The following is a 26,447-nucleotide window of genomic DNA, read 5'->3' on the forward strand; positions in this document are numbered from 1 at the left end:
TGATCGTCATCCCTGGTGGTCTAGGGTGGCATACCTGTGGTGGGCATCCCTGGTGGTCTAGGGTGGCATACCTGTGGTGGGCATCCCTGGTGGTCTAGTGGCATCCCTGGTGGTCCAGTGTGGGCATCCTCGGGTGGGGCTGTGCTGATAATCGATCAGCACAAACCCCCCCCCTGTCAGAGGAGTCGCGTCTACAAGACGCGAGTGAGGAAAAGCCGATTACCGGCTTTTCCTGTTTACATCGTGATCAGCCGTGATTGGACACGGCTGATCACATGGTAAAGAGTTTCCGCCGGAGACTCTTTACCTAGATCGGTGTTGCGGGGTGTCAGACTGACACCCTGCAACAACGATCTTCGCGATGCGCGCCCCCGGGGGCGCGCAGCGGCTCAATATCCTGAGGACGTCATATGACGTCCACTCAGGATATTGAAACCACTTTGCCGACGTCTTTTTGCATAAGGCGGGCGGCAAGTGGTTTAAGTTGTTGTAAACCCTTTTTGACTTCTTCTACCTATAGGTAGTGTAAATATCTCCTAAACGTGCGCCGTTTAGGAGATATTTCACTTGTAGTCTGCCGAAAATCCCAACGGCGCATGCGCAGGGAAGAAACCAAACCAAGTGCCGTTTTTTCCCTAGCATGTGCCGTAAATGCAGGAACAAAGATTGTCTCTGGACAGCCGCACTCAGCTATGACTAAGCACTAGTTTCAGTGCGAAACGCGTCAGAGGGCGGGTTTTATTTTATGTTGCTGTGATTTGTAGTGCTTTTTTTTTTTTTTTTTTTTTAATAAAGGCTACAATTTTTTCAGAGTGCGGCTGTCCAGAGACAATCTTTGTTCCTGCTTTGCTAAGTGCATTGCCTGCACCTGAGTTGTCTGCAACGGAGGATATTCATCTGGGTTCCCACCTGGAGCGGCTACTCCCTTGCTATTGTTGGGTGTTGTTCTGTATAATAGTGGATGATGTTCTGTATAGTAGTGGATGGTGGGTGTTGTTCTGTATAGTAGTGGATGGTGGGTGTTCTGTATAATAGTGGATGATGTTCTGTATAGTAGTGGATGGTGGGTGTTGTTCTGTATAGTAGTGGATGGTGGGTGTTCTGTATAATAGTGGATGATGTTCTGTATAGTAGTGGATGGTGGATGATGTTCTGTATAGTAGTGGATGGTGGGTGATGTTCTGTATAGTAGTGGATGGTGGGTGTTCTGTATAATAGTGGGTGTTGTTCTGTATAGTAGTGGATGGTGGGTGTTATTCTGTATAGTAGAGGATGGTAGGTGTTATTCTGTATAGTAGTGGATGATAGGTGTTATTCTGTATAGTAGAGGATGGTAGGTGTTATTCTGTATAGTAGAGGATGATAGGTGTTATTTTGTATAGTAGTGGATGGTAGGTGTTGTTCTGTATAGTAGTGGGATGATAGGTGTTATTTTGTATAGTAGTGGATGGTGGGTGATGTTCTGTATAGTAGTGGGATGATAGGTGTTATTTTGTATAGTAGTGGATGGTGGGTGATGTTCTGTATAGTAGTGGATGGTAGCTGATGTTCTGTGTAGGTGATGTAGTATAGTAGATAGTGGATGTTGTGGTGTGTAGTAGTAGATGATAGGTGTAGTATAGGTGATGTGTAGTAGATGGTGGATGTTGTGGTGACTTGTGTGTGAGATCTGTCACCTGGTCCCGTGTTATGTAGTGGTATAGTAGATGGTGGATGTTGTGGTGTGTATTAGTAGTATAGGTGATGTAGTGTAGTAGATGATAGGTGTAGTAGTAGTATAAGTGATGTATAGTAGATGATAGGTATAGAAGTATAGGTGATGTAGCAGTTGATGTTGTGTAGAGGTAGTAGCAGTAGATGATGGGTGATGTAGTAGTAGATGGTGGATGTTGTGGTGACATGTGAGATATCTGTCAGCTGGTCCCTTGTTATGTGTAGTAATAGTAGATGATAGGTGATGTAGTAGTAGATGGTGGATGTTTTGGTGAGATCTGTCAGCTGGTCCCGTGTTATGTACAGTAGTAGATGATGGGTGTAGTAGTAGGTGATGTAGTAGTGTAGTGGATGTTATGGTGACGTGTGTGAGATCTGTCAGCTGGTCCCGCGTTATGTATAGTAGATGATGGGTGTAGTAGTAGATGATGGGTGTAGTAGTAGATGATGGGTGTAGTAGTAGATGATGGGTGTAGTAGTAGATGATGGGTGTAGTAGTAGATGATGGGTGTAGTAGTAGATGATGGGTGTAGTAGTAGATGATGGGTGTAGTAGTAGATGATGGGTGTAGTAGTAGATGATGGGTGTAGTAGTAGATGATGGGTGTAGTAGTAGATGATGGGTGTAGTAGTAGATGATGGATGTAGTAGTAGATGATGGATGTAGTAGTAGATGATGGGTGTAGTAGTAGATGATAGGTGTAGTAGTAGTAGTAGTAGATGATGTAGTAGTGTAGTGGATGTTATGGTGACGTGTGTGAGATCTGTCAGCTGGTCCCGCGTTATGTATAGTAGATGATGTAGTAGATGATGGGTGATGTAGTAGATGATGGGTGATGTAGTAGATGATGGGTGATGTAGTAGATGTTGTAGTGGATGTTATGGTGACGTGTGTGTGTGTGAGATCTGTCAGCTGGTCCCGCGTTATGTATAGTAGATGATGGGTGTAGTAGTAGATGATGTAGTAGATGTTGTAGTGGATGTTATGGTGACGTGTGTGTGTGTGAGATCTGTCAGCTGGTCCCGCGTTATGTATAGTAGATGATGGGTGTAGTAGTAGATGATGTAGTAGATGGTGTAGTGGATGTTATGGTGACGTGTGTGTGTGTGTGTGAGATCTGTCAGCTGGTCCCGCGTTATGTATAATAGATGATGCGTGTTGTAGTAGTAGATGATGGGTGTAGTAGTAGGTGATGTAGTAGTGTAGTGGATGTTATGGTGACGTGTGTGTGTGTGTGTGAGAGATCCGTCAGCTTGTCCCGTGTTATGTATAGTAGATGATGGGTGTAGTAGTAGATGATGAGTGTAGTAGTGTAGTGGATGTTATGGTGGTGACATGTGTGTGTGTGTGAGATCTGTCAGCTGGTCCCGCGTTATGTATAATAGATGATGCGTGTTGTAGTAGTAGATGATGCGTGTTGTAGTAGTAGATGATGGGTGTAGTAGTAGTAGTAGTAGTGTAGTGGATGTTATGGTGGTGACATGTGTGTGTGTGTGTGTGAGATCTGTCAGCTGGTCCCGCGTTATGTATAGTAGATGATGGGTGTAGTAGATGATGGGTGGTGTAGTAGTAGTAGATGATGTAGTAGTGTAGTGGATGTTATGGTGGTGACATGTGTGTGTGTGAGATCTGTCAGCTTGTCCCGCGTTATGTATAGTAGATGATGGGTGTAGTAGATGATGGGTGGTGTAGTAGTAGTAGATGATGTAGTAGTGTAGTGGATGTTATGGTGGTGACATGTGTGTGTGTGAGATCTGTCAGCTGGTCCCGCGTTAGGCCCCTCCTCCTTCTCCCCGTAGCCCCTCCCCCGGTGTGTGCGGGAAGTTCCTGTCGGGGAGGGGCGGGGGTTGGGAGGGACGAGCCGGGTGAAGGAAGACCTGTAATTCCGCTCTGGCCTCCGGAATCCCCGGCAGGGTCATACGGGGGAGATTGGGGGTCGTGATGACGCGCTGTGGCCCCCTGGGGGCCCCGAGCCTCACCTAACCCCCGGAATCGAGCGGTAAGCTGGTGCCGGCGGGGGGAGGGGCGCTGTGTGTCGCCGGCGTTGGCCGTGGCGCTGTGTATACACGTGTTTAACCCCTTTGTTGCCGGACGGGGGGGGGGGAGAGAAGAGGGCGGAGCCGGACCGGGGGCACGCTGTGTCCGGGGGTTACCTCCTCCCCTCCCCCCACCTCTGATCACTTTTCTCCTTATACATTGTAGCGGAAAGAATGTCGGAGCGGCCCGAGGATGACGTCAGAGCGGAGCAGCGCAGAGCGGGGGCCCGGCAACGGCGGCAACAGCAGCACCACCAGGGGGACGGAGCCACGGGGGCCCAACCCAGTCCGGGGGCCATGCAGGGACAAACCTGGAGCAACTGGCTGGAGGCGACCAGACTGCACGGGGCAGACGGTGAGTGAGAGACCGGAAATGGCCCTACAGGGGGGTCACCTGTCCCCGGAAATGGGTGAGGGGTCACCTGTCCTCAGTAATGTCTCTGGAAATGTATGGGAGGTGGTCACCAGCCTCTAGAAATGTGGGGGGTCACCTGTCCCCAGTGATGTCCCAGGGAGGAGATGTCACCCGTCCCCCAAATGTATTGGAGGGGGTCACCCGTCCCCCAAATGTATTGGAGGGGGTCACCCGTCCCCCAAATGTATTTGAGGGGGTCACCCGTCCCCCAAATGTATTTGAGGGGGTCACCCGTCCCCCAAATGTATTGGAGGGGGTCACCCGTCCCCCAAATGTATTGGGGAGATCCCCCAATACATTTCGGGGGACCTCCTCCAATACATTTCAGGGGATCTCCCCAATACATTTGGGGGACGGGGGACCTCCCCCCAATACATTTTGGGGGACCTCCAATACATTTCAGGGGGAGGTCCCCCAAATGTATTGGAGGGGGGTCACCCGTCCCCCGAAATGTATTGGGGGAGGTCCCCTTGAAATGTATTGGGTGGGTCCCCTTGAAATGTATTGGGGGGGTCCCCTTGAAATGTATTGGGGGGGTCCCCTTGAAATGTATTGGAGGGGGGGGTCCCCTTGAAATGTATTGGGGGGGGGTCCCCTTGAAATGTATTGGGGGGGGGGTCCCCTTGAAATGTATTGGGGGGGGTCCCCTTGAAATGTATTGGGGGGGGTCCCCTTGAAATGTATTGGGAGGGGTCCCCTGAAATGTATTGGGAGGGGTCCCCTGAAATGTATTGGAGGTGGTGCCCCCGAAATGTATTGGGTGGAGGTCCCCCGAAATGTATTGGAGGTGTCCTCTGTTTCAGGAAATTTTTGGCTGGCATTGCTCCCTGGTTTGGGGGCTCTGTCCCTAGAAATGTAGATTAGTCCCCAGTTGTGGGGATTTGGTCCTGGATATGGTTCGGAGTGTCCAGTGTCCATGCTGGGGTGGGTGATGGTAAATGTCAGGAAGTCACTGCAGTGCCTGAATGTCCCTGGAAAGGTATGACAGATCTCCTGTATGTGATGATCCATCTGATCTCCCGGCATAGAAAAGGGGAAGTTCCTGGTTAGGCGCCGCCCCCCTGACTTCTCTTTAGGAATGGCACTTTTTTTTGGGGGGGGGGGGGGGGGGTTCCTGGTTCTCCCAGTTTTTCTGTCCTTGCTGTATTCTGAGACAGGTCCCAGAAGACTGCGGGACCATTCACAATGCCCAGCGGGCACCCAGACCCAGCTTTCAAACTGTCACAGCCTGCTGCCCATAGTAAAGATGTTGGCGAAAACGGCTCAGGTGAGGGCAGCGCTGGATCCTGGGACAGGTAAGTGTTTATTAAGTCAGCAGTTACAGTTTCTGTAGCTGCTGACTTTTAATAAACACAAATATGAGTGGAGCTCCTCTTTATGTCCACACTCTTCTTTCTGCAGGGCTTCTGAGACGGATCAGATCGATTCGCTGAGCAGGTGCTGACCAATCGGAATCGATCTGGTCCATCCCAGAAGCTCTGACCAGAAAAGAGGGAGATGAGCGGGGATTTCAAATTCCACACATGGCCACTGACAGCTCATCAACTGCGGAGGTAAGTACAGCAGGAGGTGGGGAGGGTGCACCATGTTGGGAGGTAGGGAGGGTGGTGCACCATGTTGGGAGGTGGGGAGGGTGGTGCACCATGTTGGGAGGTGGGGAGGGTGATGCACCATGTTGGGAGGTGGGGAGGGTGATGCACCATGTTGGGAGGTGGGGAGGGTGATGCACCATGTTGGGAGGTGGGGAGGGTGATGCACCATGTTGGGAGGTGGGGAGGGTGATGCACCATGTTGGGAGGTGGGGAGGGTGGTGCACCATGTTGGGAGGTGGGGAGGGTGGTGCACCATGTTGGGAGGTGGGGAGGGTGGTGCACCATGTTGGGAGGTGGGGAGGGTGATGCACCATGTTGGGAGGTGGGGAGGGTGGTGCACCATGTTGGGAGGTGGGGAGGGTGGTGCACCATGTTGGGAGGTGGGGATGGTGGTGCACCATGTTGGTTCTCCTTTTCATTTTTTTTCTATAAAGGTGAACTATCTCTTTAAGACCCCATTCACATTAGGCCATTTGGAATCGTGGGCAGAATCGCCACTACTCTAAATCACAGCAATATACGCATTTTAGGTGCCATTATTCTTAATGGCACCCAATCGCGGTGCAAGACTACAAAACACACATTTAGAAAATCGCGCTAAGCTTGTTACCCAAAAAAAGAGGAGGGGCTTCTTTTGGGCAACAAGCACCGTAAGGCAGCAGTAGCTTGGCCTAGAGCACCGCACATGTCAGAATGCCCTTGAGGCAACTGCAGGTCATGTGATCTCACATGTTTTCTTCAGGATTAGGTAACTCTAGGTCATGTGATCTCGCATGTCTTCTTCAGGATCAAGCACCTGGAGGTGATGTGATCTCGCATGTCTTCAGGGATCGGGCACCTGTATGTCATGTGATCTCACATGTCTTCTTCAGGATCTGGTAACTCCGGGTCATGTGATCTCACATGTCTTCTTCAGGATCTGGTAACTCCGGGTCATGTGATCTCACATGTCTTCTTCAGGATCAGGTAATTCCGGGTCATGTGATCTTGCATGGCTTTCTCAGGATCAGGCACCTGGAGGTCATGTGATCTCACATGTCTTCTTCAGGATCTGGTAACTCCGGGTCATGTGATCTTGCATGGCTTTCTCAGGATCAGGCACCTGCAGGTCATGTGATCTCACGTGTCTTCTTCAGGATCAGGCACCTGTAGGTCATGTGATCTCACGTGTCTTCTTCAGGATCAGGCACCTGTAGGTCATGTGATCTTGCATGGCTTTCTCAGGATCAGGCACCTGCAGGTCATGTGATCTCACATGTCTTCTTCAGGATTGTGTCGCCCAGATCTGGAGTACTGCAGGAATTGCCAGTTTCAGCCAATAGGTATGACTTTACAGCTCCAGGCTCCCTCGCGCTCTCCATCCCCCCCCTGTAATGGTTCAGCATTGTTTTTTAAGTAGACCGAAAGTTAGAACCCCATGACTCAGTTCAGTAATGATATGACCCGGGTGTGAATAGGTTGGAAGTTTTTATTGACTATGCCACACTAACTAATATCTCTCTGATCTCTTTCAGAACTGGATGAAACTTTAAAGGAGATCGATAAGAAACGTGAAGCCATGAGACTCAGCAAGGAGGGTGAGTGGTTTCTGTGATCTGCCACCAAATCTGAACTCCTGCTTCATTGTACATCCGGCTGAAGCTGGCAAGGGACTGCTGGTTATTGGTATCTTTATCCAAACCTTTTCTCTTTAGTTTTTATGAGAGTAATGATTGTGTTTTTTTTTTTGGTGGGGGGGTGGGAATTCTCCTGATTTTCTGGACTTTTCAGGAAGTGGGAGAACAACTCCAAAGTTGGGGCGAATCCCCTCTTAGACGTGTTACTGGTACAGGTGCTGCCATCGGAATGTTTCCTGTATTATACGCTTGTTTTGGTGACGATTATATAATGGATTTCCCGTCTCATTGACATTGGTCATCAGAACAGACAGATGGGGGGATCTCCCCACAAGGACACAAATTAAGGGGATTATCTTTTAATGTCTCTGGGTATCTTAACCCACCTGTACTTATCAGACTCGGTTCTTATGGGCTTCTGTACACTCGTGCTTATGGCATGTTGCAGTGCGTTGTGCTTGGCAAACTGCACTACACCTGTCGCTCTTGGCAGTGCAGACGAGATCACATCTTCCATAAACGCAGAGCTGTATTGTAAAAAGGAAGATGGTGCAAGCAGAGTTCTATCCTTCAGTATGCATGAGAAGCAAGCTCCACCCAAAACAGATCTTTAGTTTCTGCAGCATGGTTTTGAAATTGAATGACATGCTGGATTCCTTTATAAACAGGAACAGGTGTGCAGAAAGTCAAGTCAGAACTGAGAAATTGACGCGATTGCATCAGATGGACAGCCAGGCAGCTGTCATTTTTAGGCCCCATGCACATAGACATACGATAATTACGCATTATCTTGCTGGCTGCAAGCTCCTGTGCAAAAAGGTGGTCCATATTGCATTTCAGCTGATATTGACATGCATGCACTTGTGGCTGTATGAGCTAGATGTGCCTATACTGCTGATTTTACACACTATTTATATGTTGGCCCTCAAAAAGTTATTTTATAGGGCAATGCAGAGTGACCCCGGCTTCAGTCAATCTGTGTGGCCACATGAGTGATTCTTTCAGGGCCAACATGTAAGGCTACTTTCACACTGGGGCGTCGCGGGCACTGGCGTTAAAGCACCGATATATTTAGCGGCGCTTTACTGTCGTTTTTGCTGCGCTTTTTGGCCGATAGCGGGGTGCTTTTTTTCAGTAGCTGAAAGAGGGTTAAAACCGCCCACAAAGCGCTGCTACAGTGGCGCTTTGCCAGCGGTTAGGAGGCACTGCCCATTGATTTCAATGGGCGGGGGGCTCAAAGATGCGGCTGGCAGGATTTTTTGAGCGTCCTGACAGGGCATCACTCCAGTGTGAAAGTACTCGGTCTTTCACACTGGAGTTAAAGGAGAGGCTCTTTCAGGGTGCTTTGCAGGAGCTATTTCTCTTATCGTCCATGGACGGACACAGCTCCTTAAAACTTGACAAGTGTGTGTGTGTGTGTGTGTGTGTGTGTGTGTGTGTGTTATCAGTCCTCTCCTGTAAACGGGGAACATAACCCACTTGTCAAGATTTAAGGAGCTGTGTCCGTCCATGGACTCAGAGAAAAGGATTTTAGGGTGAGTACAAAAAATCCTATTTTCTCTTATCGTCCATGGACGGACACAGCTCCTTAAATCTTGACAAGTGGGTTATGTTCCCTGTTTACAGGAGAGGACTGTTAACACACACACACACTTGTCAAGTTTTAAGGAGCTGTGTCCATCCATGGACGATAAGAGAAAATAGGATTTTACGGTGAGTACAAAAAATCCTATTTTCAGCGCTATAGCGACTGCAAAGCGACTCAGTGTGAAAGTAGCCTAAACTGTAGAGTGTAATCGGTAGAAGCGCAGACTTGGAAAAACATGAAGCTAAGTTCATTGTGCTGCTGCTGATTGTATGCTGTTAATGTTCACGTGTAGATCCCAAGCAACGACATAGTGGTGTTGATTTGCTAAAACTGGAGAGTGCAAGATCTGGTGCACCTGTGCATGGTAGCCAATCGGCTTCTAACTTCATCTTGTTCAATGAGGCTTCGAAAATAAGCCCCTCATTCACATTGACTTTGAAATTGGATGACTTCATCTGAAATTGCACAATTTTCAAAGCTGCATGTCAATGCCACTTCAGGTGTGACTTGGAAAACATCCGTGTGGCTTCAGGCACAGATGTCTAAGCAAGTCGCACCTGAAATCGGCAAAAGTAGTGCAGGTGCTACTTTTTTCAAGTCGATGCGGCACCGCAAAATCTGTGTTGCACTGTTTTGAACCATGTGAATGCGTGCAACTTGTCATGCAATTTGATCTGTCAAACTGCATGACAAGTCGCTCCAATTTGAAAGCCTGGAAGCTGATTGGCTACCATGCAGAGCTGCACCAACTTTTGCACTCTGCAGTTTTAGTAAATCAACCCCAAGGGGTCCCTTTACACTGTACTCATGTAATCACTGGGGCACACACATTTACATTATGTACAGTTGTAAAATGCAGTCTAAATCGGACTCTAATACCGAGATCTCACACTTGTCTCTCAGTTATTTGAAGATTTAACCCTACTAGTGCCCTCTTACAACCGACATGTTAGTTTTGTGGCAGGTTTACCCTCAAGACCTCCCTATGGGGACACGTTATAAACAGCTGTGATTTCACCTATCTGGAAATGGCAGAACATTGTTGGAAATGCTCCATACTGCGCAGGCTTATTGGGGTTTGTGTATACATGATAACCCAGCACTGTGGCGTTTGTAAAGTCCTGCCGCATATTGCTCTGCATCACACCGCAAAGGAGAGTATGCAGGCGCTGGTACGTGGCCTGTGTGAAGAGGCTGCTTTCCTCCTCTGGGACTCCCAACAAATCTTTTCTCTTTTTTTTTTTTTACATAAATACAGCAGGCGCAGACATATCATAGTGCAGGGGTATCCAAGCTTTCTAAACAAAGGGCCAGAATAATGTCATTCAAACTATGGGGTGTGGCCAGCAGGAGTGGAAATATTATCCCGCATCATTGGGAAGAGTAGTGCCCCATTGTTGGTGTCAGTGGAAGGAATGGTGCCCCATCATTGGTGTCAATGGAAGGAACGGTGCTGCATTGTTGGTGTCGTGGGAGGAATGATGTGCACGTGAGCCAATTCTCTCTTGGCTTTCTCCCTCCTCATTGGCCATTGAGGGGGGGTGGGTGGTCAAGGCCGAGCCGCACTCCTGTGTCTTATGGCCACACAAAGCAGGGCTTGGGAGCGAGCACATTTTATTTATTTATTTTTTTCTGACCTGCCAAGTAAAGCCATAATGTGCTAGTATGCGTTGCATACTAGCACATTATGTGAAACCTACCTGCAAACAAAGCCCTTCACCGAGGCATTGTCACTGCTGGAGGCCGTATCCATCTTCACCCGTATTCCGTTTCCGAATCCGCAGACTCCAGCTGCGTGACTGGCCAGAGCCACGTAACGTCACTACCCAGGCATGCCCAGGAGCCGCTGGTTACAGCACAGGGCTCTGAAGGAATGGCACAAGTGACCGTTCCTTCAGAGCGTATGTGCCAATGACGTCATCGGCTGCATATACAGTAAATATCTCCCAAAGATCTATAGGTACAGTAAATATCTTCAGAGGTGATTCAGTTCGCATGTGTTGCGCTTTACAAGTTTCTCTCTCACTCACTAAACGTGCGCTAAGTCTTATAATAGGCTTACCCATAGGTCCAATTCATCTATGGGAGTTTACAACCACTTTCATCCACTATTTGAAACAGTTTTTTCTTTATGAGACCCGATTGTGTGTATTGGGGGATCTTCAAATAACCCAGTACTGTGTAGTTTATCGTCCTGTCATGGTGCAGATGTGCCTTGGAGCTTCTGCCATTGTTCTCTTTGCTGGCGCTTGGTACCAGTCTATCTAAATGTACTGCAAGCATTAAGAGGGAAGTATGGTCAACGTTTTTTTTGGCCATATTTGGGTTACAGGAGTGCGCTTACCTTTTCACTCCTGTGATGCAAAATTAGCCAACAGCTGGCTAAAAGTCCTCTGTCGGCTGACGTCACAGAGCAGCTTCAGGCTTTGTAAGGGATCCCAACCATAATGTCGGGAATCGCCCACATGCCTGATCGCCAGCCTGCTCCCTCCACAGCCAGGCAAAGCAGGGAGTGGTGACTGACAGTCACCGCTTTCTGCTCACAGCAGACCCAAGAACTGAGTGATCATTGGTCATGTGATCGCTCAGTTCTTGGTCTTGGAGCTGGTGGAAGGCATGGAGTTAAGTATTCAGATTTAAAAACAAAAATATTTCAAACTCCAAACTTCTCCTTTTAAGTCAATCAGCATTGACTTAATTTCTGAAAAATATTTCATAAGTAAAATACACAGCCCGCCATTTTTGACATTCTCCTGGAAATACTAGCTACCTGGCTAGTATTTTAAGTCACTGACCTGTGAGAAGTATGCAGATCAAGCAAGTCAGAGCGAAGTTAGTGATTGTAAAGGCAGTAGTTATTTTTATCTTAAAAAGCAGAGTTCGGCCAAATTTTTTAAGTCAGGAGCTACAAGTGCTGCAGCTGCTGACTTTTAAAATAGGACACTTACCTGTCCAGGGCGCCCACGATGTTGGCACCCGAAGCCGATCTGTCCCTCGACTCTTGAGTGGAGGCGCCACCATCTTCGGTAAGGGAATTAGGAAGTGAAGCCTTGCGGCTTCACAGCCTGGTTCCCTACTGCGCATGCGCGATCCCACTGGTTCCTGCTGTCTTCTGGGACCTGTGTCTCCCAGAAGACAGTGGGGGGGACGGAGGAGGAGGAGGCGCCGGACGTGGCATAGATAGCGGCGGGTGGCTCAGCTTTCTTTGCCTGGAAGTGGGAGCAAATACCAGGATTATACAGGTATCTGCTCCCCCCCTGAAAGGTGGCAGATATGACACCGGGGGGGGGACCGGAAAAGCGGAAGTTCAATTTTTATGTGAAACTCTGCTTTTATGCATTCTAAGATAAAAAGCCTTCTGTGTGCAGCAGCCCCCCTAATACTTGCCTAAACCCCATCTCTGTCCAGCGATGTTGTAGGATTGTCTCGACTGCCCGGGACTCCCCTCCTCATTGGCTGAGACAGCAGCGCAGCGCCATTGGCTCCCACTTCTGTCTAAGTCAGTCAACCAACGAGAAGAGAATGGGGGTGGGGTCAGGCCACAGCTCCATGTTGAATGGGCACAGGGAGCTGTGGCTCAGCTCTGTTGCCCCCATAGCAAGCTGCTTTCTGTGGGGGCACTCGACAGGAGGCAGGGACCAGGAGAGCCAAAGAGGGACCCCAGAAGAGGAGGCTCTGGGCTGCTCTGTGCAAATCCACTGCACAGGGCAGGTAGATGTAACATGTTTGTTATCTTTTGCTAAAAAAAAAAAAAACACAAGCCTTTACAATCACTTTAAGTCCTGACCAGCATACGTTTTTCTGGATCATTGATGCAAGAGGGTCAGTATGACAGCTTGGAATGAAGCTGAAGTAAACAATGGAGCCCGATGAAGCTTCTGTACACAGCGTGCGTATTCATTTACATCTTAGTGATATCTTGCAGCCTGAACTTCTGTTGGTTTCACACCTTCTGGTTGAGTTCTCAGTATCAAGTCTCAAACTTTCTCCAGCTTTGTCGGCTCCCACAAGGTTTCAGAATGGTTCATTTTTTTTATTTATTTTTTAAAGGAAGCCTGCACTGAAAAATACAAAGGGTTCTGGTGCTGAACCCCTTATGATGACAGTTGCCTGGCTGTCACAAGGTTCAGTACTTTCTGAGTCAATGACCTGCAGCAGATATACAGCCAGTCAAATTGGAATGTCTGATCTGCATATTGGCTTGGGGTTCATTTATTTACAATCTAACACTTACTGTACTTAAAAATATTCCTTCCCCCCTCCTGCTACTTATCCTGCCTACCCTGTGTAAAAAAATAAGACTTGCCTATTTTTAGTCTGGTCACATGATACCACCGCTTTGGCTCCTCTGTGTTGGTGAGTGGCAGCTGCAGGGGAGAGGAGGGAGCGTATGGGTGAGGTCACAGCTCCCAGAATTCCCAGCTGTTAAGGGCTTCCTCCTTTCTCCTGCAGCTGCCTCTCACTGCCACAAGGGATCAAATGACTGAAGAGGACAGAAAAAGGTAAGTATGCAGGTCTTTCTTACACTGGGTAGGTAGGAGCAGGGGGAGGGGACATTTGTAAGCATAATTAATGTACACAGCAGGAACCAGCCAACATTCGGACAGTGTGTACAGCTTCCTGTCCGAAAAAGCGGGTCTCATGATGAACGGGCATGCTTTTGTCGCACTAACATTGTTTTAGTACAGCGATCTGTCCGTGTTTTTTTTTTTTTGGCCCGCTAAGTTGAACGAAAAAAAATAACTGACAGCTCCTATCAGAGCCCCTTAACGAGCCGATGTTAGTGCAGCGATCTCCCCCGCTGTTCTTTTGTGCTCTGACAGAGGGAATGCCCCACCAGAACACACTGGTCAGCGCTCTTGGCCATTGGCTGATAGTGTCAGTCAGCTGCTCGGCCGGCTTCTATCGGACCGACTGCCATACACATGAGCCGAATGTTGGCCACTTTTTATTGAACCGGCCAGTGTCGCTTGACGTTCGGCCCCTGTGTACTAGGTTTTAGGCTTGAATACCACTTTGATGAATATTGAAGTCGCTGGCCTAGTTTTACAGCCAGGCAACGAAGATTTTCAGAAAGAGCCATTGGCAGCAGAAGTCCATGTTTTTTTTGGCACTGGTAGAGTCAGAGGAGACCGATTTAAAGGTATAAAATCAAAAGAACCAAAAAGGGGGGGGGAGAAACAAAAAAACGGGAAAGCACTCACATTAGCCACATCCGTATTGGGTAGAAAAAGGGAAACAATTGCTTGAAAAAAGTAATTGATGGTTGGACTTTGAGGCAAGCCGGAAGTATATAAAAAATATAAATTTATTACAAAGATAGAGAAATATACAACAATAATGAAAAATAAATAAAACCATATAAATTGATAAATAGATATGGACAAAATCCTTTGAAGTCGCCTACACGTTTCACTGTTGGGCTATCTCAGGACGAGCAGAAGGGATTTTTGACAATGTACAGATATTATTTTATAGTCTGAAACGATATATATTACATTAGCATAAAATTACAACATCTTTAATGGTTTTCAAAGGTAGGTAATAAAACACATAATTACTTCACCTATAGCACCACGGTGGATATAGCCATCCAGAGTGTCTGTAGAGCATTCCACAAGGGTATATAGAATTATCAAAAAGATTTTTTGTAGAAATTCCAAGTGTATCAAAAAAGTGTCGACCATCTGATTGACAGAAAAAGTGCAAAAATATAAAGTTACAAATCAAAGTAACTAAAGGCAAGAAACCAATTTATATGGTTTTATTTATTTTTTATTATTGTTGTATATTTTTCTATCTTTGTAATAAATTTATATTTTTTATATACTTCCGCCTTGCCTCAAAGTCCGACCATCAAATACTTTTTTCAAGCAATTGTTTCCCTTTTTCTGATTAAAGGTATACTCTACAATTTTTTATTTTTATTTGAATGCCTACTGTAGTTTGAGTGCAGGTTCACACTGGTGCGATGCGGGAAACCTTGCGATTTAGTGCCCTGTTCCTGAACCGCACACCGACATCTGTGGACTGCTGCGGGTGTCAATCTAAAGTTAATGACACCCCCAAATCGAAACGCAGTGCGAACTGTCAAATGGTGCAGGAAACAACTATGCGATCCGATTCCAGTGCGGAATAAAAAAAGTGTCCCTTGTCATTTTATGCGCAAGTGCGATTCCAGCCATCCAGTTTGTATGGCCGAATTCACATCGCATGTGATCTGCACAGCACAAGTCTTTTGTGGTTGTAGTGATTTTTTTTTCTTTTTTGTTTTTTACTGCTGTTTGGGGTCATTCTTTGTTTTTGTTTGAGTTTGTATTATCTTTGGACTGTTGATTAGATGTGAGGTGATATGGAAAGCATTGTATAGTTCACTCTGTTTACTTGCAGATTGTTTCTAAGGGGAGGTTGTTCTGTAAATGTAATTTTCTTTTGTTTTTACACAGTTTCTTGTATACTTGAGTTCCCAGTATGATCTGTTTTGTATACACGCCATTGGAGTTGGTTTAAAGGTGGAGCTCCGCTTTAAGCTGGCCATTGATAGATAGAATGTCGAATGGAAATTCTCAGGAAGTGTCTTGGAAAGTTTTGTATGAAAAATTCTCAGAACATTTGAATGTCATTCAAAAGATTTTGCTTGATTTTGTAATGGACTATCAAATGAAAACTTCATACACTGTAATGTCGCGTACACGCGATAATTTTTCGGCATGAAAAAAACGACGTTTTTAAAAACGTCATTTAAAATGATCGTGTGTGGGCTGCACATCGTTTTTTATCTTCTGAAAAACAACAAAAAAAAATTCGAACATGCTGCATTTTTTAACGTCGTTTTAACCACTTAAGACCCAGACCAAAATGCAGCTAAAGGACCTTGCCCCTTTTTGTGATTCGGCACCGCGTTGCTTTAACTGACAATTGCGCGGTCGTGTGACGTGGCTCCCAAACAAAATTGGCGTCCTTTTTTCCCCACAAATGGAGCTTTCTTTTGGTGGCATTTGATCACCTCTGCGGTTTTTATTTTTTGCGCTATAAACAAAAATAGAGCGACAATTTTGAAAAAAAAAATGCAATATTTTTTGCTATAATAAATATCCCCCAAAAATATATAAAAAAAATGTTTTCCTCAGTTTAGGCCGATACGTATTCTTCTACCTATTTTTGGTAAAAAAAATCGCAATAAGCGTTTATCGGTTGGTTTGCGCAAAATTTATAGCGTTTACAAAATAGGGAAAAAGATTTATTGCATTTTTGTTATTTTTTTTATTTATTTTTTTTACTACTAATGGCGGCGATCAGCGTTTTTTTTTTTTTTTGTGACTGCGACATTATGGCGGACACTTCAGACAATTTTGACACATTTTTGGATGCATTGTTTACTGTGAAAATGACAATTGCAGTTTGGGAGTTAACCACTAGGGGGCGCTGAAGGGGTTAAGTGTGACCTCATCTGTGTTTCTAACTGTAGGGGGGCGGGGCTGGACGTGTGACATCATTGATCGTGTTTCCCTATATTAGGGAACACACAATCAATGACAGCGCCACAGTGAAGAACGGGGAAGCTGTGTTTACACACAGCTCTCCTCGTTCTTCAGCTCAGGGGACCGATCGCGGGACTCCAGCGGCGATCGGGTACGCGGGTCCCGCGGCTGCGGAGCTCCGGACTGGGTTGCGGACGCGCGACCCACGGCTGGGCACTTAAAGAGGACGTACATGCACATGCTTGTGCCCAGCCGTGCCATTCTGCCGGCGTAAATGTGCAGGAAGCGGTCCTTAAGTGGTTAATTGAACAAGCTGAAGTTAGAAGCAGATTGGTTACTATGCACATCTGCACCAGATTCAGTGTGTACAAGTTTTAGTAAATCTCCCCCTATGTGCCCTGTTCATACCATAATGCTGGTGTGATGTGTATTGCAGTATGGAGCAATGCAGCATGTGTGCGTTTTTCTGCACTGCATGTCACCGCACAACACGCAACACACTGTGTACCTGTACAGTGACATGAATGAAGTGTCACTATGTGACCCTTAAAATAAAGTTGGAAAAAGCAACAGTGTGATGCACTGAAACGCACATCACATGGCTCCCTGCCAGAGCCAGCTCTACGCTAGCTGCTGCATTTTGATGGGCAAGCTAGTGTAAACCTAAAGCCAGAGCTTTTTTTATTATATTGGATAGCTTATAGATGAGTTAAAGCGGGATTACGGGCATAGTTTTTTTGTCTTTTTTTTTTTTTTTTTTCAATACATTACATTCAATATTCTTTTACAATTATCAAAAAAAAAAAAAAAAAAACACGATCGGTACATAAAACAGTGTAAACCCTTACCTGATATCTGCTCAGCGATCTTGTGGCCATTTCCATGTTGGCTGTGGGCATGAGAAGCCCGGTTCCTGTGTCTTCCTGGATTTCCCTAGAGAGGTGCATGCTGGGATTTTTAGGCACAGTAATGCCCAGGGGCAATAGGGTTTTAGGACAGGAAGTTGAACCACCGCAGACTAGGAACTAGGCAGATTACGAAATCTGCCTATTAACAGCCATATACAAGTGAGTAAAACTTTTTTTTTTTTTTTTTTTTTTACATTTAAAGGCAAGCTGTTAATAAAAAGTTTGTTTTTAGGGTGGAACTCCGCTTTAAAGAGGAAGTAAACCCGGATGGGTTTTACTTCCTCTTTATTTCCCTGCAAAGGTAAAGCATAATGGGCTACCATGCATGGCATGGTAGCCCATTATGTGTCACTTACCTGAAACCGAAGCCTGCGATGTCCCCACTAGCAGCAAGCATAAATCTTCACCCATCTTTTTTCCGGGGCCGCGAACTCCGGCTCTGTGACTGGCTGGAGTAGCGTGACGTCACTCCCGTGCATGCGCGCGGGAGCGGGCAGTCACGGCCAGTCATGGCATGACCCCTTTAGAAACTACACGATTGCCGCTTCTAAAGTGAGCCTACGCCGTAGACATCGGAGATTTAGGAGATATTCCAGCACCTACAGGTAAGCCTTAATAAAGGCTTACCTGGGTGTGCAACCACTTTAAGACCGTTGTCAAGTTTGTGTATATATATATATATATATATATATATATATATATATATATATATATATATATATATATATATATATATATATATATATATATATATATATATATATACACACACATACACACACACACGAGTGTGTGTGTGTGTGTGTGTGTATATACATGTGTAATGTTTGGGGGCTCCAGGTCATTTTCTAGCAAAAAATACAAATATTTTAGTAGAGACCCTAGAGAATAAAATTGTGGTTGTTGCAGTATTTTATATCGCACTGTATTTGTGCAGCGGTCTTTCAAATGCAATTTTCTTGGAAAAAATTACTAGAATTACAAAAAAAGTAGAAAAAAAAAACTAACCAGTAAAGTTGGTCCAAAATTTTTTTGTATAATGTGAAAGATTTTACGCTGTGAGAATCGTGATCATCTTAGCAAAAAGATTGTGATTCTCATTCTCATTTTGGCCAGAATCGTGCAGCTCTAATATGTGTGTGTGTATGTATGTATGTATGTATGTATGTATGTATGTATGTATGTATGTATGTATGTATGTGTGTGTGTGTGTGTGTGTGTGTGTGTGTGTGTGTGTGTGTGTGTGTATATATATATGTATATATATATAATTTGTTTTAACTGGAGATATACTTTTAATGCAAAGCCCCCCAGTCACACATGTTATGTGGTTTGACAGTTTCAAATTGCATGACAAGTCGCACCCTATTGTCCGCATTGGAAGCGGTCAAATCAGTGTGACTCCGTTGGAGTTGCACCAATTTTAAAAGTAGTTCTTGCATTACCTTTTGCAAGTTTAGGTGCGACTTGCATAGACATCTGTGGATGAAATCACAGATGTCTTCCAAGTAGCACTACTTTGAAATCGTTCTACTTCAAATGAAGTAGCACAATTTCAATGTCGATCAGTGTGACCGGGGCTAAAGCCCTGTACACATGATCGGTTTGTCCGGTGTAAAAAAATAGAACATGTTTTAAATTTCTCCTATGGATAAAAAAACGATCGTCTGTATGGAACTCCATTGGTCAAAAATCCACACATGCTCAGAATCAAGTCGACGCATGGTTGGAAGCATTGAACTTCATTTTTTTTTTCGGCTCGTCGTGTGTTTTACGTCACCGCGTTTGGACGCGATTAGATTTTTGACTGATAGTGTGTAGGCAAGACTGATGAAAGTCAGCTTCATCGGATATCCGACAAAAAAATCCATCGGATTAGATTCCATCAGATATCTGAGGGCTTGAGAGTGTTTTAGCAGTTGCTTTTAGCTGTTTGTCGGCTGGTTTGCTCGTTCACACCACGAGCAGAGACGTGAGTTTTTCTGCAAGGGGACTAAGAAAACATTGTTCTTTATGTGCCCTGTTCACGCCAAAACACTGGTATCGCATGTGGATCTTTTTTCTGCGCAGGAATCTGCAACTTTTATCCAGTTTTCTTTGCATAAAAAGCTGATGTCAACATTGGGGTGTAAACAGGGCAGATGAGAAAGTGATGTTTGTGCATTAAAAAAAAAACGCATGAAAACTGCTGTCGGCATGCATAAAATCTCACTGAAATGCACATGAAAACCCATGTAGCCTCATGTCTCTGCACGTGAAATCTGGAAGTTTTTTTTTTTTTTTTATATCTACTTGCTGACTGCCGTATTGCAGATTTACTGCTATAGGGCAGCCCTGCTGTGTATATATAATTGTGTGTGTGTGTATGTGTGTGTGTGTGTGTGTGTGTGTATATATATATATATATATATATATATATATATATATATATATATATATATATATATATATAATGTGTATATGTATATGTGTGATTCTGCACTTCCGGGATTTGTCACCACATAAGCGGATCAGCGGGTGCTGGCTAGTTGAGAATCAAAGGTTACTTAGTCTGGCAGGTGGTGGCCTGGCAACTGTCTGACCCCCCACATGGTCACACAGCTTCTGAGTGTGCATAACCGCATCAAATAACGCAACCCCAGAGTGGAGGAATGTAAACAAGTACAGAACTTTGTTATTTGATACTTTCTGCACCCTGGACGTTTTGTCAACTCTCTTAGATGCCTATCCTGGCAGAATAAACACTTGACGCTTCTAAACTTGTGTAACGCGTGTAGACGTGTCAAGCGCTTGGGCGTTAAATAATTTCATTGGCCAGAATAATTACTTTATTGAAATGAATTTGCGCTCAAATGCTAAACGTGCCTAGCACTTTTTTTTTTTTTTGCAAAAACTTTACTGCTTCTGGATGCACTGAATTCATTTTTCTGCCTCTAAGCTCCTCTATTGTGGAGAAAAAAATTATTTGATCCTCTGCATATTTTGTAAGTTTGCCCACTTACATAGAAATAAATGGTCTATAATTGTTATCATAGGTGTATTTAAAATTATAGAGACAGAATATCAACCAAAAATCCAGAAAAAACTTATGGATAACAAATGTTATTAATTGAGTTGCAGTTCAGTTAGTGCCGGTTCACACAGGGGCAACCCGACTTACTGCGCGACTTTGCAAGATGACTTCAGCACGACTTGGAGCGACTTAAAGTTGCATCCAGGACAGGCGACTTTGGCTGTGGCCAATCACAGAATAATCGGCTCTGTGGGAGGGAGGGGTTTGCCTGGGTAAACTATTTTCTTTTCCTGTAAAGTTTCTTCATTTAAAAATGGTGATCCGACTTCCATTGAAATCTATGAGTACAAGTTGCTTAGAAGTCGCCTTGAAGTACTACAGGAACCTTTTCTAAAGTCGGAGCGACTTCAGTAGTGTACATTAAAGGAACACTAAAGGCAGAATTTTTTTTTTTTTTCAAAATAACAAACATGTTATACTTGCCTCCACTGTGCAGCACGTTTTGCACAGGGTGTCCCCGAATCCGGTCTTCTGGGGTCCCTCGGCGGCTGTCTCGGCTCCTCCTCGCAAAAGCTTTCCACCTTCATGCGAGCGAGCTCGCATGGTGGAAAGCTTTTGCGGGCGCGCTCCCGTGATACAGCGGCGGGCATAGCCGTTGACTGTATCACTCGGCCCCGGCGCGCCGCGTCATCGGATGTGATTGACAGCAGCGCCAGCCAATGGCTGCGCTGCTATCAATCCGTCCAGCCTAGCCAATCAACGGCCAGACTGGAAACCGAATAGGATCAAGAGGGCGCGCACGGGACTTTCGAGGGGTGAGGTAAGTAAAACGGGGGTTGGGGGGGGGGAGGGTCGGTACCGACGGATGTTTTTTCACCTTAATGCATAGGATGCATTAAAGCGGTGGTTCACCCTCCTTAACAACAGTATAGCATTAAATTCGGCATAGTAGCGCGAGCTACAGTATGCCTGTCTGTATTTTATTATCCCCGTACTCACTGTGCTATTGTACATTGAAGATTCCGTCTGCCGCGGGGAATGGGCGTTCCTATGGAGAGGGAGGATGATTGACGGCCGGCTCTGGCACGTCACGCTCCCCGAAGACAGCCGAAGTAGGTCTCGGCTCTTCACGGCGCCTGCGCACAGGCTATGCGCAGGCGCCGTGAAGAGCCAAGCCTATTTCGGCTATTTCCGGAGAAGCGTGACGTGCCAGGGCCGGCCGTCAATCACCTTCTCTCTCCATAGGAACGCCCATTCCCCGGAATCTTTAATGTACAATAGCACAGTGAGTACGGGGATAAAAAAATACAGACAGGCATACTGTAGCTCGCGCTACTATGCCGAATTTAATGCTAGAGGAAATTTTTTTTTTTTTTTTTTTTATATAGGGTGAACCCCCGCTTTAAGGTGAAAAAACATTTACCTTTACAACCCCTTTAAGGCGGCTCTCATTGACTAACATGGGATTGCTGATGTCAAGCGACTTGGGGCGACTTGAGGTCTGCCAAGTCGGATCCCTAGTCGCTGTAGTGTGAACCGGCACAAAGTAAAAATAAGTATTTTGATTCTCTACCAACCAATAATAATTCTGAATCCCACAGATTGGCTACAGTATGTGCTCATGTGGTACACGGATTTATGAAGGTGTTCCTAACGACAACTCATTATGTGTATAAAAGACACCAGTCCACAGAATCTTTCTCCCATTCAAACCTCACCATCATGGGCAAGACCAAAGCGCAGTCAGAGGACATTGGGGACAAGATTGTAGACCTGCACAAGGCTGGAATGGGCTACAACAGGGGTAGGCAACCTCGGCCCTTCATCTGTGGTGAAACTACAAATCCCATAATGCCTCTGCCTCTAGGAGTCATGTCTGTGATGGTCAGGGTTGTGCAATGTCTCATGGGGCTTGTAGTTTGAAAACAGCAGGAGGGCCGAGGTTGCCTACCCCTGGGCTACAAGATCATCAGCAAGAAGCTAGGTGAGGAGGAGACAACTGTTGGGGCGATTACAGTCAACCCCTAAAATTTGCGGGGGCTACATTCCTAGAGCACCCGCGAATTGTGAAAAAAACATTAATTTTGGATGTGGTCAATAAAAGGCATATAAATGCCTATTTTTGATATTTTAAACCCTAAATATGCCCCAAAACACTTTTTTATTTCTTTTCAAACTCATTACCCTAAAATAAATAAAAAAACAAAACAATGTAAAGGTAAACCCATATACTGTACTGCTTTATTTCCTGCCATGCTAGAATGTAAAATAGTAATGTTACCCCTATATGTACTGTAATACACTGTCTTCAGTATAAGTGGGGTAAATACAGTAATAAATGAATAGAAATGCAATTCAAAACTGCAAAGGATATTTGCAGTTTCTTCAAAATCGAAGGGGTTCCCAAGAACAGTTCTTGGATTGTTTTTTTTTTTTTTTGTTTTTTTTTTCTTCTTGTGATCTGGCCAGTAACTGCCTACCTCTCAAAGGAGGCACCTTTTGGCCAGAAGCACTGTCAGACTGGGTGGAGGGAAGTGTTAGATGGACTAGCAGATTTAAAGTGGAGGTTCCATCAAAAAAACAATTTTGCTTTAAACTGTAGCTTACGACTAAAAAAGAAAAAAAAAAAGAAATTTTTTTTTACTCATCTGGAAATGCCTGTTGCTATGCGGTCCCACGAAATCTGCCTTTGAAACCACCTAGGATTCTGACATCATCTCCCTCTAATGCTCCTGGGAAATGTGTGTCATCATTTCCCAGGATGCAGTGCGCTGTCCAATTATCACTCCCCATCCAAGACTTCCAGGAAGTAAGTGCCTGTAGGCTTCACAATGCCCACAAGCAAAATGACAACGGTGTGGACATAGTTTTATAAACTTTTTTGAATATCTATGCGGATTGTAAAATAGTAAGTGACCAGATTTATATTATAAAAACGCAGGATGAAAGGACATACATTTAAAAAATGCTAATTGTGGTTGGAACTCCGCTTTAAATACACTAACAAACACCCTCATCATCACAGGAATGAACAGCTGTGTTGCTTGTCCACAAAACTTGCACATGCACTTTCCTCCATTATTATTATTATTATTATTATTATTAAGGTACTTTATATAGCGCAGCGCTTTACATATACATTGTACATTCACATTAGTCCCTACCCTCAAGGAGCTTACAATCTAAGGTCCCTAAACTAACATTCATATACTAGGGCCAATTTAGACAGAAGCCAATTAACCTAGCATTAACTTAGCATGTCTTTGGAGTGTAGGAGGAAACCGGAGGAAACCCGCACAGGGAGAACATGCAAACTCCAGGCAGGTAGTGTTGTGGTTGGGATTGAAACCAGCGACCCTTTTCACTGCTTTATCTGCAGATGCGCATTTCGCCCTCTTGTCCACAAATCTGAAGATGCACACCTCCGCGTGTCAAAGCAGAGATGAGCTCAGCACTGTAAAATCATTTATTTGGCTTCACCATAAATGGGAAGACAGGAGAAACCACTTTACACTCCATTCACACTTGTACAAGTCCAAAGTTGTGCAACTTGAATGCTACTTTGACCAATGATAATGGACAACTGTCGCATGTATACCATTCAGCTGCGACTTTCATGTGACTTTTGTGGGTTTACATTGCAGTCTATGGCACTCAATCACATGAAATGCAGGTCAAAGCAGTGCAGGAACCTTTTTAAAGTCACTACGACTTTTAAGTCGCACATATTTGAATGGTTGTCATTGAAAAACCTGAAGTGACTTGTCATGCGACAGTGGCCAAAGTCACATGACAAAAGTGTGAAGGGAGCCTTATGGTGTAGTAGATATATTTTCTTTAACCGCTTAACGACCGCCGCATGTCCATATACGTCAGCAAAATGGCACGGACAGGCAGAACGTCGCTGCCTTTCCACGGGTCAGGGGTCAGATCACCCCCCCCTGGTACATGCGGCGGTCGGTAAGCCTCAGGGAGCGATCCGGGATGAGGGCGCGGCTATTCGTTTGTAGCCGTCCCCTCGCGATCGCTCCCTGGAGCTGAAGAACGGGGAGAGCCGTATGTAAACACGGCTTCCCCGTGCTTCACTGTGGCGGCTGCATCGATCGTGTGATCCTTTTTATAGGGAGACACGATCGATGACGTCAGACCTACAGCCACACCCCCCTACAGTTGTAAACACACACTAGGTGAAACCTAACTCCTTCAGCGCCCCCTGTGGTTAACTCCCAAATTGCAACTGTCATTTTCACAATAAACAATGCAATTTAAATGCATTTTTTGCTGTGAAAATGACAATGGTCCCAAAAATGTGTCAAAATTGTCCGAAGTGTCCGCCATAATGTTGCAGTCACGAAAAAAATCGCTAATCGCCGCCATTAGTAGTAAAAAAATAAAAATGCAATAAAACTATCCCCTATTTTGTAAACGCTATAAATTTTGCGCAAACCAATCGACAAACACTTATTGCGATTTTTTTTTTTTTGTTTGGGAGTCACGTCGCACGACCGCGCAATTGTCTGTTAAAGCAATGCAGTGCCGAATCGCAAAACCTGGCCTGGGCATTTAGCTGCCTAAAGGTCCGGGGCTTAAGTGGTTAATTCAGGTGATTATTTATGATCAATAAGATTTATCTGTATCAATACTCCAATATTAAAGCCTAACTCCAAGTTTTGTTAGTTGAAATCGCTAGTTTTGCTCAAGTTGATCCAAACAAATAATTTACTTTACAAAGTGATGCAGCTGCTGTCAGCAGTGTATTGTACTTTAGTATCATCGGCTTCATACAGTATCCAGCGTTGTGTTCCGGCAGTGTCTCAAGAGGCTTCCAATCTTCTGCCGCAACAAAATTGTGTCTGGCTGAGTGCTTCTGAGCCATTCAGAGGGAGCCTTTTATTTTTATCAATGAATACAAAACTTCCTTTAATTGGCTTAGGTGGAGAGGCAGGTAGGTAATGTCAAAATGTCCTCCTCAGCCAATCAAAGGAAGCATTACATAAATGTTATAATAAAGCAAGCCCCCCTGTTAATGGCTTAGATGGAAGCACTCGGCCGGACTGAATTTTTTTTTGCCAGCAGACAGGAAGTCCCTTGAGACACTGCCAAAAATACAGCACTACTCTTATGTAAAATATAATGACCCCCTTACTCCACCCTTCCCCTAAGCGGAAACAATAACCCTTATAATTCAATATAGGCTGCAGCATTCAAATCCCCTTAAAATAAGAAAATATTTAAAATAAATTAAATTCAGAAACCAGGATATATGAGAGCACATATACTCCTAATACAATTTTCAACCAATAAGTACCGTATTTATTGGGGTATAGCGTGCTCCCGCATATAGCGCGCACCCCTAAAGTTGCCCCGAATTCCTGTGGAAAAAATAATTTTTGTACTTAGTTTTGGTATCTTGCGCGGCGTCCATCGGCGGCCTCGTCGGGTCCGGCATCCGTCTGCGGCTTCGGGTGTCCTCTTCGCCGGGTTCGGCGTCCTCCCCGCTCGTTTCCCACGCCGAGTTTGAATACTGCGCCGACATATACAGAGCGCAGTACACTCGTGTATTGTCGGGCAGGCTCGGCTACTCTCGCGCTGATGTCCTGTACGTCCAGGACGTCTGCGTGAGAGGAGCCGAGACTGCTCCGCCTATACACGAGTGTACTGCGCTCGGTATATGTCGGCGCAGTATTCAAACTCGGCACGGGTATCGGTGTATATCGCGCACCCACGATTTTGCCCTGATTTTCAGGGCAAAAAAGTGTGCGGTATACGCCGATAAATACGGTAATAATATGAGAAATCACCGTTCAGTGCAGCATAAGAAATACATGCAGAAAAATGGCAACCGATTGCACGCAGGACGCCAACTCAGGTTGGATAAAAATCCATGATTTTTTTTTTATTTAAATCAGATTTTTTTTTTATTTTTTTTTTTTATCAAATTTAATAAAATTCTTTTGGACTAAAATCTAAAGATTGTTTTCTATTTAAAGTGGATGTAAACCTCACTTTTTATGTCACAATGTAGAGAATAAGATTTCCTATCATCTGTGCCCAGTCTTGCCACACAGAGTTAATCCAGCTCTGA

General features: G+C 45.1%; 1 protein-coding gene across 3 annotated transcripts in view; it reads left to right on the plus strand.

Moving 5' to 3' along the window:
- ATXN7 (ataxin 7) overlaps positions 1–26,447 on the plus strand; it is a 150,462-nt gene that overhangs the window by 28,671 nt on the left and 95,344 nt on the right. For 2 of the 3 annotated variants that reach the window (XM_040359171.1, XM_040359174.1), the window contains exons 3-4: positions 3,916–4,104; positions 7,271–7,333. In XM_040359171.1, coding sequence (XP_040215105.1) covers positions 3,924–4,104; positions 7,271–7,333 — 244 coding nt within the window. In that variant the 5' untranslated portion in view covers positions 3,916–3,923. Of the gene's footprint in view, positions 1–3,539; positions 3,713–3,915; positions 4,105–7,270; positions 7,334–26,447 lie in introns of those variants that run through there. The other variant, XM_040359173.1, reaches the window with a different exon arrangement.

The sequence above is a fragment of the Rana temporaria genome, chromosome 7 (genome assembly GCF_905171775.1).
Source record: "Rana temporaria chromosome 7, aRanTem1.1, whole genome shotgun sequence".
NCBI classification, from domain to species: domain Eukaryota; kingdom Metazoa; phylum Chordata; class Amphibia; order Anura; family Ranidae; genus Rana; species Rana temporaria.